This window comes from Cryptomeria japonica, chromosome 8, assembly GCF_030272615.1.
Source record: "Cryptomeria japonica chromosome 8, Sugi_1.0, whole genome shotgun sequence".
Lineage (NCBI taxonomy): Eukaryota > Viridiplantae > Streptophyta > Pinopsida > Cupressales > Cupressaceae > Cryptomeria > Cryptomeria japonica.
In genome coordinates, this window is record NC_081412.1 from 247,951,199 (window position 1) to 247,970,030 (window position 18,832).

Genomic DNA, 18,832 nt, shown 5'->3' on the forward strand with positions numbered 1-18,832 from the left:
ATGGAAGTATGTTGATCGTGTTCCGGGGCCGAAAGGATCAGGTGGAACAACCACTATCAAAGGCAAACTTTGTAATTTAGGATGGAAAGGTACCTACACGAGGGTGAAGGCTCATTTCCTCCACTTGCCATGTAATGGTGTTGAAGGTTGTCCAAATGAGTGTGAAAGATATGATGCTGTGAGAGAACAGGAAAGGGCTGATGGGAAAGTTGTTATGCGAAGCTCTCATGCTTCAACAACAGGGGCAGCTACTACAACTTACAGTCATGATATAGAGTCAGAGGTGGATGTGACTTCTAGAGGTTTAGCAACTGAACCGGCTCCCAAAAGACCACACATTGGCAGCGCAAACCCCATTGGAAGATTGTTTGATGTGCAAGGACGAGAAGTAGTTGATGCAGCCATTGGACGATTCTTTTATGCAAATGGAATATCATTCAATGTGGCTCGCTCTCCATTCTATGAAGAGATGGTTCGTGCTATCAATAATGCACCAGCAGGCTATAAACCACCTGGGTATGAGAAGCTTCGCACTACTCTTGTTGATAAAGAAAAAAGTCGATTAGAGGAACAAACTGCACCATTGAAAAGAGTGTGGGCTCAAGAAGGATGTAGTATTGTGATGGATGGGTGGACAGATGCTAGGAATCGTCCACTACTTAATATCATGGTAACATGTAGCAAAGGGCCTTATTTTTTGAAGGCAATAGATTGTTCAGTGCAAGAAAAAAATGCAGAATTTCTTCATAGCCAGCTATGTGATAGCATTGAGGAGGTGGGGGCATCACATGTAGTCCAAGTTGTTACTGATGCTGCGCCTATTTGTAAAGCATCAGGCATGTTGGTGCAAAAGAGGTACAGGCAGATATTTTGGACACCATGTTGTGTGCATTCATTAAATAATGCATTCAAGGATATTGACAAGTTCCAATGGATTTCAGATCTCATAGAGAAGGGCAGAAAGATACAAATGTTCATATGTAACCATCACCACACACAAGCCATTTATCGTAAATTTGCCAAGGTGGAACTTCTCAAACCTGCTGACACACGTTTTGCTTCTTACTTCATTCTTCTTGACCGCCTTTGTGAAGTCAAAGGAGCTTTGTGTTCCACGGTTGTTAGTGATGCATGGGCAGCTTGGAAACAATCTACATCAGATATTGTAGTTGAGGTGAGAGCTATGGTCCTTGATGAGCATTTTTGGGCTGATGTTAAGTTTGTTGTGGACTTTATTAAGCCCATATGTGAGGTGATCAAATTTGCAGATTCAGATAAGGCATGTTTGGGAGAGGTTTATGAAGCAATAGATTCCATGTGTGAAAGAGTAAAGAAGATAACTGATGCAAAAGATATTTCTCTATATCCTTTGATAGAAGAAAAGTTACATGGAAGGTGGAACAAACTTAACACACCTCTTCATTGTGCTGCCTATGCCCTTAATCCTAAATGGTATGATATAGAAGTGACCAAAAAGAGAGCTCCACATCAGGATAGAGAGGTAATGAAGGGCTTTTGGGCTGCGGTTAAAAAGATTTATGGCCGAGGTGAGGAAGCTTCAGTTATGAGGACTCAATGGAATAAGTTTTCACGTGGGCAAGGTGATTTTGCTTCTGTGGAAGCTATATATGATATGAAAGTAAAGAAAGACCCTATAGAGTGGTGGTGGAATCATGGAAGTGAAGCCCCTGAATTGCAATCATTTGCAATACGATTACTCTCACAAGTGGCTAGCTCTTCATCTTGTGAGAGAAATTGGAGCACTTATGGGTTCATTCATTCACTGAAGAGGAACCGATTAGGATCAAAGAAAGCAGAGAACCTGGTGTACATTCATAGCTCACTTCGTCTTCTCTCTCGTGTAGATCCTGGATACAATGAGGGTCCTTAGGCAAAATGGGATCAAATTTCACCTGATGGAGACGTTGTAGCCATTGTAGATGAAGTGGTTGAAGCAGATGGACTAGCTGATTTACCCCCTGTTATTCTACCATCAGAGGAACCCGAATTCGAGAGTGATGACTATTTGGAGAGCCTCATAGCTGATGACCTTGATATGGATGATCATGGCGAAGAAGAGTAGATTATAAATATAAAATTTCTGATTTTTGCTTTCAGTTTTTGGTTTGCGTATCAGCTTGCTGTTTATCAAGCTATTTTCAATATGTAATCAGTATCACTAATCAGTTTGAAACTATGACACAATGATTGTATGGCATTTTGATCCTAAACTTCATAGTTAATAGTTAATACTTAATGTTATTTCTTGTTTTGAAAGTCCAATGTCATCAGATTTTCAGATTTTCTATAAATTATTAAGTTATATTAAAAAAAAATTTGGCGTCTCCAAGTACCCACGTCTCCTATTTTGAAAAAATAGCCGTACCAGTACCAGTACCAGTACTCGACATCTCCAAGAACCCCCGTACCCATGCAACCTTGAAAATAATACAATGAATACTCCCCCTAAGTAATACAATCCTTCAATGATGGAGTGAAATCACTCCTAACTATTGTCTTAACCTTTCAAAAGTGTCTTTGGGCAAGGGCTTAGTAAAAACATCTTCAAGCTGATCCTTAGTAGAAACATATTCAAGCTTTACTTGCTGATCACTGACTTGTTCATGCAAGAAATGATACTTAATCGGAATGTGCTTAGTTCTAGACTGCAAGACGTGATTTTTAGATACATTAATAGCACTCGTGTTATCACATAAAATAGAAATGGGATGACTGAAATCTACCTTGAAGTCTTTCAACGTTTGCTTCATCCAAACTTGTGTGTAGCAGGACATCGTTGCTATATATTCCGCTTCAGCAGTTGAAAGAGAAACAAAAGCTTGCTTTTTACTGTGCCATGAAACCAAACACTTCCCAAGGAAGAAAGCACCTCCACTTGTGCTCTTCCTATCATCAACTGAGCCACCCCAATCTGCATCTATGTATGCTGTAAGTAAAAAATCATTTCTACTTGGATATTAAAGCCCATACTCAATAGTTTCTTTGAGGTATGTGTCTCCTTAGGGGTAGCCTAAAACCTTGCAACATAATCTATAGCCTGCATTATGTCAGGTCTAGTGGCTGTAACATACAACAAGCTACCTATCATAGACCCATAGAGAGTTTGATTAGCATCTGACGATTCATCATCCTTACTGAGTTTACAACTAGTCACCATAGGGGTGCTAACAGGAGTGCAATCTTCCATTTTAAATCTCTTCAACGTTTCTCTAATATATTTAGTCTTGGAGATATATATACCTTCCTTTGATTGATGAATTTGCAGCCCAAGGAAAAATGACAGCTCTCCCAACATTGGCATTTCAAACTCCAACATCATATTATTTGCAAAAACTACACACATCTGCACACAATCACTTCCAAAGATTAAATCATCAACATAAACAACAACAATCAACATATGGTTATCTTCCTCTTTGATATACAAGTTGCTCTTCGCAATGCCTCTTTTGAACCCTTGCTGAAGCAAATAACTATTCGATTTGTTATACCAAGCACGAGGTGCTTGTTTGAGACCATAATATTGATTCTCTGACACAATAAAACCATTAGGCTATTCCACATAAACCTCTTCATTTAAATCACCATTCAAAAAGATAGATTTAACATCCATTTGAAAAACTTTAAAACCTTTAAAAGAGGCAAAAGCTAAGAGCATTCTAATAGCCTCTAATCTAGCAATTGGTGCAAAGGTTTCATCAAAATCTATGCCTTCAACTTGAGCATAACCCTTACACACTAACCTTACCTTGTTTCTCACCACTTGGCCATCCTCATTCAATTTGTCCCTGAAGATCCACTTTGTGCCAATCAGGTTCTTGTCCTTAGGCCTTAGGACAAGTTCCCAAGTTTCACTCTTATGGATTTGATCTAATTCTTCTTTCATAGTTGAAACCCAAGATTTATCCTCTGCTGCCTCTTCAAAAGTTTTTGGTTCAATCATGGACAGCAATGAAATATCATCATCCTCATAGTAATTTACTTTTCTTCTTGTTGCTCTAGGTTTGTCCTCTTGCATAATCTGATTAATAGGATGATTCTTCTCAACAAATTTTGATGTGGACTTGAGAGAAGTTCTAATTGTAGTTGTGTTTCCGTCATGTGAAGTTGTATGACCAGCTGATGCATCTGCTGTACTAGACTGATTTTCTGCTGTTCCACCCTCAAAATGTATACCAGCACCTTCATTTTGATTGTTATTAGGTGTGTTTCCAACATTATTGCTTGCTGTCTCAGCTTGTGGATTGGTTGGCCAACATTTTCAGCTTCATCACCTTGCAAGCTATCATCACAACTGTGCAATCTCTTAGAAGAATCAACAATCTCATGAGTTTTCACATTAGTGCTTTCAACCATCTTATGCAATCTCTTATTAAAACATTTATATGCTTTACTTTTTGATGAATATCCTATAAAAATACCCTCATCTGATCTAGGATCGAATTTGCCTAAATTATCTTCATCTCTCTAATAAAACAAGGGCTGCCAAATTTTTTAAAATACTTAATAGTTCCTGCCCTACTATTCCATGATTAATATGGTGACTTGTTGTGCTTTGCCCTTACCAAACTTCTGTTCTGAATGTAGACAGCTGTATGGACTGCTTCTTTCCAAAAGCAATCACTTACTTTAGATTCATTCATCATACTTCTAGCCATCTCCTGAATTGACTTGCTTTTTCTTTCAACCACCCCATTTTGTTGAGGTGTCCTAGCAGTTGAAAATTGTCTCTTAAAGCCATACTTCTCATAAAAACTCATGAACTCATTATAGGTAAACTCACCTCCATTGTCTGATCGTAGGCATTTGATTTTCAATCCCTTCTCATTTTCAACCAAAACTTTGAAAGCTTTGAACTTCTCCAAGGCTTATGATTTTTCCTTCAAAAAGGCCACCCAAGTCATATGTGAGTAGTCATCAATTAATAACATAAAGTATCTCTCACCTTGCATGCTTGCAGTTCTTGTTGGTTCGCTCAAATCAGTATGAACCAACTCTAGGGGCATTTTGCTTGAGTGCTCTTTTGCTTTAAAACTCCTACGAGTTTGTTTGCCCAATTGACAATTTTTACACACTGTGTCGGATGGTTTAGTGAGTTTTGGCATGTCTCTCACCACTTCCTTCTTGCTGATCTGAACAAAACTGTCAAAGTTCATATGATCAAGTCTCCTATGCCACAACCAAGATTCATTAAGTACATTCAAGCAACAAGTTTCACTTTTAGCATCATCAAGAATATACAAGGTATTCGCTGCCCTAGTTGCTTTAGCAATATGAGTACCATCTTTACTAATCTTACAACAGTCAGAACTGAAAGTTAGACTGTGACCTTGATCGCACAACTGATTGAATCTAAGTAGATTATGTTTGAAGCCTTCAACAAACAACACATTCTCAACTTTAGTCTTACCATCACTCAATATGAGTGTACCTTTACCAGCAACTCTAGCAGATGAGTTTCCCCAAATCTTACCTTGCCACCATTTGACTTCTTGAGAGTTAAGAACTTATTCTCATCTCCGGTCATATGCCTGGAGCAGCCACTATCCACATACCAAATATCTCTCTCATTATGTGCAAGAAGAGCTGTTTGCACTATCAGAGACTTAGTTTCAGCCTCTTTCTCTTTCTTCCTCCAAACTCTGGTTTCCTTTGCATTGTTCTTAACATCCTTCTTTTGAAAACTTGCCCAGTCATTCTTACAAAATCTTGCACTGTGTCCAATGTTATTACATTAATAGCAAACATAATTATAATCTCTCAGAGGAGCAAAAGAGTTCTTGTTTGCAAAACTGAAATTATTTCTAAAAGACATCCTACAATTTGCTGCTTTATGTCCAAAATAGTTACAAGCAAAACAATAACCATGAAAGAATGAATAATAAAACCTGGTCAAGTGTGCTTGTCTAGCATTGAAAGGTTGCTTGAAAGCATTATTTCTGGTTTTTGAAGATGAAAACCTTGAGCTTTCTCCATTAGAAGTTTGCTGTTCTATCTTCGCACTTTGACCTTCTTCAAGGCCAACTCCACCCTTGTCTGAGGACTGCTTTTGAGATACTAATAGATTGTCCAATGAAAGTGAACCCTTATGATTTAACTCTTCTTGATTCAGCAGTGTAGATGATTTCTCAATCTTCTTATGAGAGGCTATCTCAGCTTCAAGTTTTTCACAACTTTCAGCCTTATCTTTGATCTGATTTTTTAATTCCTCTTCAAGTTTCTTAGCCTCAACAATCTGATTTTTCAGATCATTTATTTGTTTTTTTGCATCTTCAAGAGCTTGTGATTTAGCAGATTTTTCTTCACTTTCTTCTTTGAGCTGCACCTTCAAACCCAGATTTTTCTTCTTAAGAATTTTGATCTCATGAAGAGCGCTTATCAATTCTTGCTCCAAATCAACTTCTCCATCTTCTTCTCCAAGATCACTTTCATCATCCTGTTTTTCTGTATGAATTTCTTCCATGGCCATGAACAAGATCTCATCACTCAGAGATTCTCCATCACTTCCTTCAGACAAATCACTTTCCTTATTTGAATAAAGAAGCTTCTTAGATTTGCAAGAATTCTTGTCTTTTCCTCTATACTTCTTTTTATTAAACTTTGGTTTTTTTTCACTGCTGCTATCATCATTGTCTTCGTATGGACATTTAGTTGCAAAATGTCTAGATTTGCCACAGTGAAAACATCTGAGAGAGGTCTTTTTTTTGTTTTTGCTAAAGTCCTTTGATCTTCTAATGAACATGGCTTCTTTTGAATCAATATCATCTTCCGAACTATCACTTGAGGCTTGCTCCACTTGTTTGCCTTTCTTCGAAGCTTTGAAGACAGTCTCTCTTTTTGAAGGTTCAAGACTTGTTCTCATCTCATACGCTGTTAGTATACCATGAAGCTTGTCAATGGTCATTTGATCAAGATCAACCATCTCCTCAACTGTAGAAATCTTTGCATCAAACCTTAAGGGTAGAGACCTTAAAATTTTCTATATAACAACTTTATCATCAACTGATTCTCCTAAACCTTTGAGAGAATTGACCACTTCATCAACCCTTAGAAAGTATGTTGCACATTCTGATCTTCTTTCATTTTCAGACTTTCAAACTGCATTCTATGAGTCTGAAGCTTGGCTTTCTTCACTTTTTCATCTCCTTCATAAGCATTTTTAAGCTTATCCCACTTTCATAGTGCAAAACTTTCACAAACTCAGATTCTGACAATCGACACAAGATATCATTCATAGCCTTTGCATTGCTTTCAAAGGCTCTCTTTTCATTAGTAGTAGATGGTGGATTTTGAGGAGTATAGCCACTTGAAATAGAATTCCGGACATCAAAACCAAGTGACATCAAATAGGCTCACATTCTAACACACCAAAAAGCATAGTTTGATCCATCAAAAAGAGGAGCCCTATTTGTAGCTAGTCCTAGAGCATTCATTTTGGACAAAACAAAAACAGCCTTAAGCTTTTAAGATTTTGAAGAAGGTATTGGCTTTGATACCAATTGAGAAGCACACAGGAAACACTGAGACACTTCAGCGAACTCAAGAAGCCAAACAACATATAGATATGAAAATGCAAACATAACACTAACACAAGACAAGAACTCAGATTTTTCTCTTGGAAAACCCAATCAGGTAAAAAACAACAGTGCAAAATTTCTTTCATTAACAACACAAACTTTGAAATACAAGTAGTGTGCTCCAACACACCATGGGCACCAACCCAGCTCAAAAACAGTGAGCACCAACTCACTGATAACCTATAGAAAGAGGCACCAACCTCTATGAGAAGGAGAGCACCAACTCCCAAAAAGGCGAACTAAAAAAACTTTCAGACTTCACTTAAAACACTCCAACATTTCTCGCTGCAGATAAAATATTCTCCTTTCAATAATTCTTCCAAAAAATGAAAATATTTTTTAATGTCATAAAGATGTGAATAGCTCAAGAATGTTCAACACACTTAACCATCTTATTTTCTGAAATCGATGTATTTACATTTATATTTTTGAATCCTGACCTCCCGCCTTTGAACCAAATATCATGATTACTGTCATCAATGTGAATATGCTCCACCTTTTTGAGTGATAACACAACTCTCATAAAAAAAATACGAATCAATCAAATTTCATAAATATCGCCCTTCTTTATTTGAAAAAAAACATATCAGATGTTTGACTGCCAAAAAAATATAAACTCCAACTTAAAAGGTAGAACCAAAAATCACATACCCACAGCCTGAATTTATTTTAACGCACTTCCAGAAAAATCACTTTTATAAGAAATGACACTTCCATCGCACTTTCCAGAAAATGGAAATCGTGCTCTATACCTTCTAATGGCACCACCAAAAGGCGTGATTAACCTCCATTACGCAGAGTCAAACAGATACGACTCTTGGAAGAATGGAAACGGCTTCCAAAAAAAACGCGACCCCCTCTAATTCAATGTATATCATTTTTCAATACATAAGGTCTTCGATATTTCATATAAAAAGTTCACTTCAGCAAAAAAATTTCACAAACTATATATTCAGAATTCGATTATTGACAGGGATTAATAATTCCAATCCACCACTCCACAAAGAAAACCACCGCTGAAAGATTTAGCGCACACTTGAGATGGAAGTGTCAAAACGCATGTCCACATCTATCATCCTTTTTAAGTCGATTCTCTGTGAATTTTAATGTAGGCTAGAAGGTACGATTTAAAAAAAAAATGCACGACATAAAGGAATGAAGCACCAACAAAAGACTTGGTGACTAAAATAAGCTGAGATTCTTATTCCCGCACTGAATATCTTCCAGAATTCGTATTTTTAATGATCATAGACACCAGCGCTTATGGAGAAACATAACTCATTAAAGGCAACTCATCAGTTTCGTTTCCAGCTACCATACAAAAAAAAAATTCCACGACCCTGCCAGAAATAAATGTCTCCTGAGATCATTAAAAAAATTGTGTAAATAGGTCCATGTTGGCACAAGAAAGAGAAACGCTCAGCATAAAGACATAGCATGGTAAGAATCTAGACATATAGTCTGCCATAAACAATTAGGAGTCCTGGTCCCATCGAATAAAAATGATGTGGCAAAAATATCTGACAAATACCTGACTCAGTTGCTGACCAAGGAGCAAGTAGGCAGCTGACTAGACCAACCAGTCATACAACAAGCTGAAGTAGACATACAAGCAACTCAAGCTGCTCAAGCTGGTCATGCAGCTCAAACACCCAAGAAGGCAAGCAGCTCAAATAATTTCCAAAATTAACTTTGACATCGACATATCGTGGTAAGAATCTAGACATATAGTCTGCCGTAAACAATTAGGAGTCCTGGTCCCATCGAATAAAAATGATGTGGCAAAAATATCTGACAAATACCTGACTCAGTTGCTGACCAAGGAGCAAGTAGGCAGCTGACTAGACCAACCAGTCATACAACAAGCTGAAGTAGGCATACAAGCAGCTCAAGCTGCTCAAGCTGGTCATGCAGCTCAAACACCCAAGAAGGCAAGCAACTCAAATAAATTCCAAAATTAACTTTGACATCAATGAGAAAAAAATTCCAACACACTATAAATTGACCAATCGTCTAGGAATGCTTTGAAATTTCCTAGTAACCGTTGCCACCTTGGAGCATACACCTTGAATGTATTGTGATGTAATTGTTTCTCTGCAGTCTTCTCACTTTTCCCTTAAAAGAAAAGCTCCTATTATCTTTTGGAGTAATGATGACCTTCCAATTAACCCAAATACACAAAGTTATGGAAGTCAATAGAGCATAGGAATCAAGGCATTTGGGAACCTTGAAAAGACCATCAGCCACTCATACGATTGTCAGCATGACAGAGACTGGATTAGGCATCCAATTCAGATTAATTTGGTAATTCATTGAGAAACAGCTCATGCACACTTTTTTGGGATGCCAACCATTGATCTCCAGGACCTCCAAAACTCTTGACTCAAGCCTTTATTGGCAAGATCATTAAATAATTCATTGCAAAGACATGCATAATAGAGAAGAGTAAGAAGTTTTTAATCAGAATGTTGGAAATGAAATTCCCGGTCTTCCATCTAGGCTTAGAGTTGCCATTGATGATTTCAATAATTAATTTGGAATCTCCCTCAAAAATGACTTTACTTAAGCCAATTGAAGCAGCAAGATGAAGATCCCCGCAAGCCACCCTCACTGCCACTTCATCATTGGTTTTAAACCTGAAATTTCATGCATAGAGAGCAATTAACTCACCTTGGGCATTTTTAGTTACCCTTTCTCCATAAGCATTCCTAGGATTTCCTTTAGAAGTCCCATCAAAGTTCAATTTGCCATTTCATGTTCTTCATCATCCTTTGCTTAATAAAGTCAATATTTTGAATCTCTCTTCTGACCCATCAGTCCCTAATAATTCTGGATTCCTCCTGAGAAGGCAAGCATGTGGGTTTTTTGATAACAACAATCTCCAAATTCTTCATTATAGCTCTGCTGAGCAACTGAAAAATGCTTTTGTCAACACTTATATTCATAATTTGTTGATAACAACAATCTTCACATTCTCTGTTATAGCTCTATTGACCAACTGAAAAGGGATTTTGTTGACAGTGCTTCTGTCAAATACTTTGTTCATAAGCATGCCTCAACTTTTTTATAAATGAGTAGAACCAAAGATTCAAAAGGAGAATTGTAGGGTTTAATCTCGATTTCTTTGATACTTGTATCTAAATCTTCACACTTCATCATAGATAAGGGTATATGGAATGATTGAGTGGAAATGATTATATCCTCAAAAGAGATCAATAGAGTATTTGACAGGAAACATCATTGCAGAAAAAATGAATGTCATACTTATATATGAGGTGTTGTTTGAGCCTTGAGGATGCCTTCTTGGCTTATTAACAAACTAAAAAGTTTACTTGTGGAAAAGTTTGATTTCAAGTATGCAAGCAAGAAAGGAAGACTTGAATTGCTAGATCTTGTTGTTTTGTATCTTGTTTTTGTAATAGACATCATAAATAACACTTCATTTATATTATCCAAGGTCACCAGGAGACGGGTACTTGGAGACACTAAATTTTTTCTTTAATATAATTTAATAATTTCCAAAAAATATCATGTTATAGGACAGAACAAAGGTAAAGTTTAACATTAACTTTAAAGTTTAAAGTATAAAAACGCAAAACAAAATGTCAAATCTCACTGTGTCAAAGTGTCAAAGAGTTCAATACTCACACTACATATTTCATATTAGATTATCATTACATATTGAAATTGAAAAATATTGATAGTTGGTGCTGATACAGAAACATAAAACGAAAATCAGAAATCTATCATCTACTCTTCAATGTTTTGATCATCTATATCAAGTTCCTCACCTATGATGCTCTCCACATAATCATCACTCTCAAACTCAGGTTCCTCTGATGGTACTAGAACTAGGGGTAATTCATTAAGGCCGTCTAATTCAACCGCTTCATCCACCATGGCTGCTGAATGATGGAAAACAACATTTTTGTTGTTTTTAACCTTTTCACATGCCTTTGGTCAGAGGAGATGCGTGGGAGACGACAAAAAACCTGGCAAGAGACGGGGAGATGGCAGGAGACGTGGAAGTCAAGTTTCCAGCCGAAAATGAGGTCTCAAGAAGTGTGAAAAGTCTCTGAGACGCGTCTCAGGGGGGTGGAGAAGTGTCTCTGGGTTACAGAGATATTATCAAATACAATATGAATCCCATGGACTGCTATGATCTTTGCCAAGGTCTAGTACATCTCTTGCTTGAAAGGCTCTTTCAATATTTTGGAAATGATATTATGAATTACAAGGATGTCTTCAATAAATAAATGGTTAAAACAAGTGCATGCTTATATTCATAATTTAGATATCTTAAATGTTAAATATGGTTTGGAATCTCATTTGTACTGTTTGTTCTAGCAGGATTGAATTTGAAATCAATACATAAGATATGGTTAGTGCATTATTTGAGATCAAGTGAGTTTGACTACATTGTATAGGTTACAAGTTCATCTGGAGTTCCTCCAACACCAGCCAGGCGGATTCTTTTTATTTTCTTTCAGTCAGCTCTTCCTTATCTTGCTGAAAGGCTTAGGTGACGGATCTTGTCTTCTGTACTTTCCTTTTATAGGTTTCATACGTTTGATCACTAAACTAATCTGTTTCTGTTTGTCATCTTTTTTTGGTAAGCTTTGGGATCACTAAACTAATTATGTAGCATTACAGTGCTAGGGTGGCTACACATGGAGTTTTGCTGGCCAACAGAGATCCTGATGAGTCACATGCTAGATTTGGAGTTGGAAGTGGTGGTGCAACTGACAGTGTTTCTGATCATGCAAGTGACTTATTGTCCTCTTCTGCAGATAGAGAATCTGCTGCCATAAGATGCTCAAGATGGAAAGAAAGAGTTAAGAAAATGTGGATAACTGCAGTTCAAAAATGGCCTTTGGTATGTTCTTTAACTACTGAGAAATTCTGGTTTCGACCTTTGCATAGTTATCTTAGACAAACATTTTTGGTTTAATTTATTTAGAAAAAGTGCACTTTTTCTGTTATATCTTTGAAGTAACATTCACTACTTGATTGTTTGAGGACCCAGGTTATTTGTCTCTTACATGATCTGAGATATGCACATTAAAGCATATAAACAAAACATATTGAACTTCTTGAATATTCAAAAATATTGTAAAGCATTCTTAAGGTGTCTTTATTCTCTGTATTGTTAACAGATTCTACCATCTGTACGGGAGGCTTCACAGCTAGTCATCCGCACAAACCTGATGCTCTTTTATTTTGAGGGTATTTTTCATCGTTCCATTATCTCCAGAAGCAGCTGATGTCAGACTTTAACATGTATATTTGCGAACTGCAGAAATGTGCCTAAGATAATTTCATTGAAAGGAATTCAGTAGCATTAGCTATGTCTATTAGTTACGTAAACTTCTTCATTTATTCAATAAATCTTCTGCAGCTTATCTAACCTTATAAGAGTCCCTTGTATCTTGGAGTGTTTACTTCAGAACTTCAACCATATTGATTTTTTTTCCTTGAGTTTATAAAAAATGAGAAATTCAAATAGTCGAGAATTAACATTGCAGTATGGATGCAAGGTTTGAGTATTTCTTATTTTGTCTAGGAGTGTTCAATATCATAAGCAACGATATATTTTAACTTAATAGAATTGACTAGGACTTTTTAATATAAGGTTGAACTTTCATAATTTTCGGTCAAAATAAATTGGATTTGCATTTTTATTTCTAATATAAAATTTCTAAATTCCTCAGGTCTTTACTATCATATAGCAAAACGTGCAGCAGGGATTCGTTATGTATTCATTGGAAGGCCATTGCCTCAGAAACATAGGTATTGCATGATCCTTAAATGATTCTTTAGAGAAATCATGGACCTTAATTTTTCTGTTTTATATTTTAAAACTAGTGTTGAATTAATTCTATATTACAGTCATTTCCTAAATTCAAGCTTAATATCCTCAATTTCTTGACATAAAATTGCTGTTGAGAAAGTAGGAAACAAGATAAAAATATTCTTTTTTTTGCCAGGTAAGCTAAGTGAATCTATGGGTGCCTTCACCCATATCAATCCAAAATTACAACTTGTCAAGAGAAAAATGATCCCTGACAAAACTTACCCTCTTATACAAACTGAAAACACATGGAAGGCAAAATTTAATCTCAACATGGAAACTCAATCTCTAGATAGTACCAAAAAGCTTTAAAAGCAATTATCCTCTCCTAACAGGGGACCTTGGAGTCATTTCACACTGAATAGTTTCATTATTGGAGGATGTTTTCTTCTTTTGGACCACTGACCACCTAGCCAGTTCTTCATCATCGGGATCCTCACTGAGCTTATTAATATCTGGGTGAGAGCTCAAAGGCACTTCTGAATCAAAGGCAGAGTAATGATGGTTGACTCCTCGTGGAGTTTATGAAGAAACTTTGTCAATGGCCAAGTCTTCTTTGAATGAGGGTTGTTTTTCTTTGAGTCTGTCTTATAATTTGAGTGCAAATCCTTAAACAGAGATCAGGTTTAGACTATTCTTGCCTACTGGAAGCCGACAATATATACATGCCCTTCCTTGGGAAGAGCCTGCTATACTGAACCTCAGCCTCTTACCACAAAGTACATTGTTGGAGAAATTTGTGCTGCAGTTTATAGAAGCAGAATTGCCGTTTTTTGAACAGTGGGAACCAAAATGCCATTAAACAAAACAGTGGCAGCACCTGAAAGGAATGTTAACATAGTCTAGAATTTCTTTCCATGATCTTACCATACTTGTTTAAAATGATAGATTTTGACAAATCTTGTCCAAATTCATTTCAACAAAAAATTGAGCAAAGGTAGTGTGAAACAAATATGTCTGTAGACTCTTCCACAAAATTTCCCAAAGAATAGTATTTACTTTCAAGCCAAATTTACTATAAGGATGGATCTGATGGGAAGGACATAAGAAGCACTATGAGAGCTCAGAGTAGGAAAAACCTCATCCTCAGCTTCTGAGGAGATCCACTGAGCATTGAAGGCAACCAGAGAGGTATAGCCAACCTGATTTCAAATATAGTTTTACTTTATCTACTAACATTGATGAGCCTATAACTATGAAAGAGTCAATGGAGATGAATGACAATAAATCCTAGAAATCGGGCATGTATGATGGGATGGAAGCACTGAAAAAGAATGACACATGGGACTTGGTTTAGATTTTGAACGGAAGGGAGCCTATTGGTTGTCAATGGGTATCAAAAAGCAAATTTAGTTTTGAGGTAAAGGTTGAAAAGTACAAAGCAAGGTTGGTTGCAAAAGGATTTCCCGGGAAGAAGGAATTGATTTTGGTGAGATCCTTTTTACAATTGCTAAGCTAACATCTATTAGATTCTTGTAATATGTTGTTGTGACGTGACCCTGAGATTGAATAGAAGGATGTGAAGACAACTATTCTACATGGTGACTTGGAGGAAGAGAGATATCTGTATGGCATAGTTGTGGTAAAGAGTAATGAATCATTGGTTTGTAAATTGAGGAAATCTCTTTGTGGTCTCAAATAGTCATTCAAAATGTGGTATCAAAAGTTTAATTCTTATGTTTTTGAGGTTAGGATTTGTATTAGATTGTTGTGCTTTATATAAGTAGGATGGTGATCATTTTATTGTTATTACTTTGTATGTTGATGACAAACCAATTTTTGGTAACAACAAGGGTACGATCTGGGACTTAAGTCTCAATTTTCTTTGTAGTTTGATATGAAGGACTTGAGGTCTGCTAAGTTTATCTTGGGGATGGAGATTAGATAGAATTTAGCTAACATAAAACTTTGGTTGAGTTAGAGTATGTTGACTTTGTTTTGCAATGTCTTAGCATGCTAGAATCTAGATTGTAAATCAACGAGTCATCTTGTTTTTATGAGAACAAAGCTATCGGTTGAGTAGTGTCTATCCTTACTGTTGTGAGGTATTCACACATCGCCCCATCGCAAATGGGGACCCCCACTTTTTTCTGCTTTTTAGGTAGTGTTAGAATCCTTAGCTATTAGCCTTTGCATTGAAGAGGTATAAATGGTCAGGTAGCTAGGAGTCAGGAGGATAGCTCTTCTTTTGGGGATGAAATGAAGTCAAAATGAACATAAAGAGAAAGAGGTCTGATAGAGGGAAACATCAAGCGGGTCAAGCACGTAGGCACCAATGAGCCTAGTTTTAACAAGCTTGAATGAATGGAATGAAGGAGAGTGAGCAAGAAAACACTAAGTGTCAAGTTTCACTTCACTTCATGTGCATCCACTATGATTTGGACTTCAGTTCATGTACCCCCTTTGTGAAGCAAACTTCATGTACCTCTCCCTCAGAGCGAAATTCTTCCTAACACTTCAAGTTAAGCATGGCATGACGCATTAGAGTTGAGAAAGTGAGTGAAAGTGAGCAAAGGAGAGTTAGAATGTTGATTTTGAAATTCACTTCAAGTGCTCCTTCTTTGGAGCAAAGTTTACTTCATGTGCTCCTTGATTGGAGCGAATTTTGCATTTTAGGCCTTCATAGGGAAAGTTTGACATGGTTTTTGTAAATGAAAGCTTGAAAAACCTAAGGATCGAGTTGATGAAACAATGAAGTGATTGAAGAGAAGTTTGTTTTAGTTTGAAATTCACTTCATGTGTTAAGGAGGGAGAGTGAACTTCACCTTCAAGCCTAGGAGAGCGAACTTCATCTTCAAGCCCAGGGGGGTGAACTTCATGTTCAAAACAGGGAGAGCAAACTTCATGTTCAAGGCAGGAGGAGGGAACTTCATGTTCAAAACAGGGAGAGCGAACTTCATGTTCAAGGCAGGAAGAACGAACTTCATGTTAAAGGCAAGGAGAGCGAACTTCATGTTGAAGGCAAGGAGAGCAAACTTCATGTTCAAGGCAAGGAGAGCGAACTTCATGTGCATGTGATCAAGAGCGAATTTGCAAGATTATTTATGAGAACATTGCTTTGAACTGATTTGATCTTTAGAAAGAGTGAATTTGAGTTGAAAGTGAACTTCATGAGCTGAGCTAGGGGAGCGAACTTCATGTCCTAAGGTAGGAGAGCGAACTTCATGTGCACACCATTTGGAGCGAATTTCCTCTAGAGGCCTTCCCTAAGGACAATTTATCCTGTTTGCATCAATAAATGGTGGGAAGACTCATTGTTAGAACCCATAAAGTGAAGGAAAATGAATGAAAGCGAGTTCAAAGACAAGTTTAAGGGTAACTTTATGAGCATCAGGGTTGGAGTGAACTTCAAGTGCTCTTCTCTAGGAATGAAAAACAACTTCAAGTACTCCTTCATGAGAGTGAATTTTCTCTAAATCCTCTTATCAAACCTACAAAACACAAGAATATATCAAGTTAGAAGAACTATCAAGGTTATATATTATGTGTATTTGATATCATGTTTGTTTTGTTTTGTAGATGAGAGAGGATGGTGATTGCAAATCAAAAGGAGAAAGATTGTGAGATCTACACCTCCATGCAAAGGGGAGAACCTCATTTACAAGCATGAGAATGCCCAAGAGGAATCTCAACTCTCATCGCACCATGGAGACACAGAGAGATCAAAGGAGCGTGATGGAGAAGTCATACAATCACCCTAAGGCAAGCAAGTGAGGATGGAGGAATGACTTAGTTACATCAATGCTTCCCATCACCACTACTTTTAGCGAGTTTGAAATGTTGAGCATCAAGAGATATCTCTCAACATCCCTTCATGGTGATGAATCAAGTCTACAAGTGCAAGTTGAAGTGGCGTCCTAGTCATCATCCTAGTCATTACTCACCAAATCAAGGAGTTCCACATCAGCACGTCTTGATTCAATGTACCTGACTCGCCCATGATGGCACAAACTTCGAGACACCTACCCTTATTATCTATTGGTTATGCTAAAGTTTTGTAATTATTTCATTGGCTGGAATTGAGTTTGTTGTAACAAACCCTAATTAGGGTTTCATTGTAAAATCTCAGCGATTGATTTCAAATTGATTCGAGCCATTGAATTGTATTGAGAGCATTATAAAAGGCTCAAGCTCTTCATTTGTAAAGGTTAATAGTATTAGGAGAAGAATAGAATAGAAGATAGTACAAAAGTTAGAATAGGTTAGGAGGAGAAGAAATTGTTGTTAAAGACTTGTAAATGAGATAGTCTTTTCATTGAAGTTATGGTGAAATGTATTATTTCAACAAGTCTCATGGTTTCTACTTCTCATTTGCTTTCATGTTGATTAGATTGAATGGAGGAATTTGTCGAATGCATTTGTGTGGAATCCGTTTAGTCCATACCACTAGCCCCTTGCTGATTGTAAGTGCACCTTGCGTGGTCAACTGGAATGATATGAGTTTAACTTCAAATTGTTATGCGTCCATTGTTTATGCATTAACTTGAATGGTGATCAATGTTTGATGGTAATGATTTGAACTTCTTTGAAATGTCCTAAGAAGATTGCACTGAGCTTGTGTCAAATTGTTCAATTTGATGGTGAGACCTGGCCCAGTAGGATTCCATCTAATCATTCACCCATCTTCTTACATTCTAGGTCTTAGAATAGACACTCTCAACCCTTTCCTTTTGCCCTTTTTTTCCCAATTCGAGCTAATTTAGGACAAAAAACATCACAATATTGCAATATCAGATGATCAAGTTCCAACGATTCAAGCATTCGACAATTCAACGTAAGTCCTTTGGTGATCCCAGCATAATCACATCAAACCAACGAGCTTATCCACACGTCAAGACCTGACATTTATGAACCTTGGAGTTGTCTCAAGTGATCCTTGAACCAATCTTCAGCATTTGAGAAGCGTTGTTCAAGAGAGGATAAGATACTTTTGGGTATTTTATTCTGTGTTTGCATGTGCGTAAAAAACACATCCACACTTACCTAGTGAGATGGAGGATATGACTCATCTTCCTTATGCTAGTGTAGTTTAAAGTGATTGTGATAGTTAGAGTGCCATTATCTCGCTAAAGAACCCATCTTTTCAAGTATGGATGAAGCACATTGATGTTAAATATCATTTTTGTGAAAGATGGTAGTGGATGGGAGAGTGATGCTTGAAAAGGTTGGCAATTTGGAGAACGTTGCAAATGCATTGCTAAAGCTGGTGAGCACAAAGAAGTTTAGATGGTGTAATGGATCTATACCTCATGGCCTCTAACAAATAGTTCACAAATTGTTGAATTTCTCTTTTCTTGCAAGCTATACGAGAAGTGAGAGAATGTTGGAATAGGTCTTGTACACTTTGGAATCCCAATGGTGTAGGAGATAACATGGCATGTAT

At 37.0% G+C, this 18,832-nt stretch overlaps 1 protein-coding gene across 5 annotated transcripts in view; it reads left to right on the forward strand.

The window, feature by feature from the left end:
• The window catches only part of LOC131060014 (peroxisome biogenesis factor 10), a 128,677-nt gene that overhangs the window by 37,277 nt on the left and 72,568 nt on the right, over positions 1 to 18,832 (forward strand). For all 5 annotated transcript variants that reach the window (XM_057993110.2, XM_057993105.2, XM_057993108.2 and 2 more), the window contains 4 exons: positions 12,026 to 12,120; positions 12,252 to 12,474; positions 12,755 to 12,824; positions 13,310 to 13,388. In XM_057993110.2, coding sequence (XP_057849093.1) covers positions 12,026 to 12,120; positions 12,252 to 12,474; positions 12,755 to 12,824; positions 13,310 to 13,388 — 467 coding nt within the window. The remainder of the gene's footprint in view (positions 1 to 12,025; positions 12,121 to 12,251; positions 12,475 to 12,754; positions 12,825 to 13,309; positions 13,389 to 18,832) is intronic.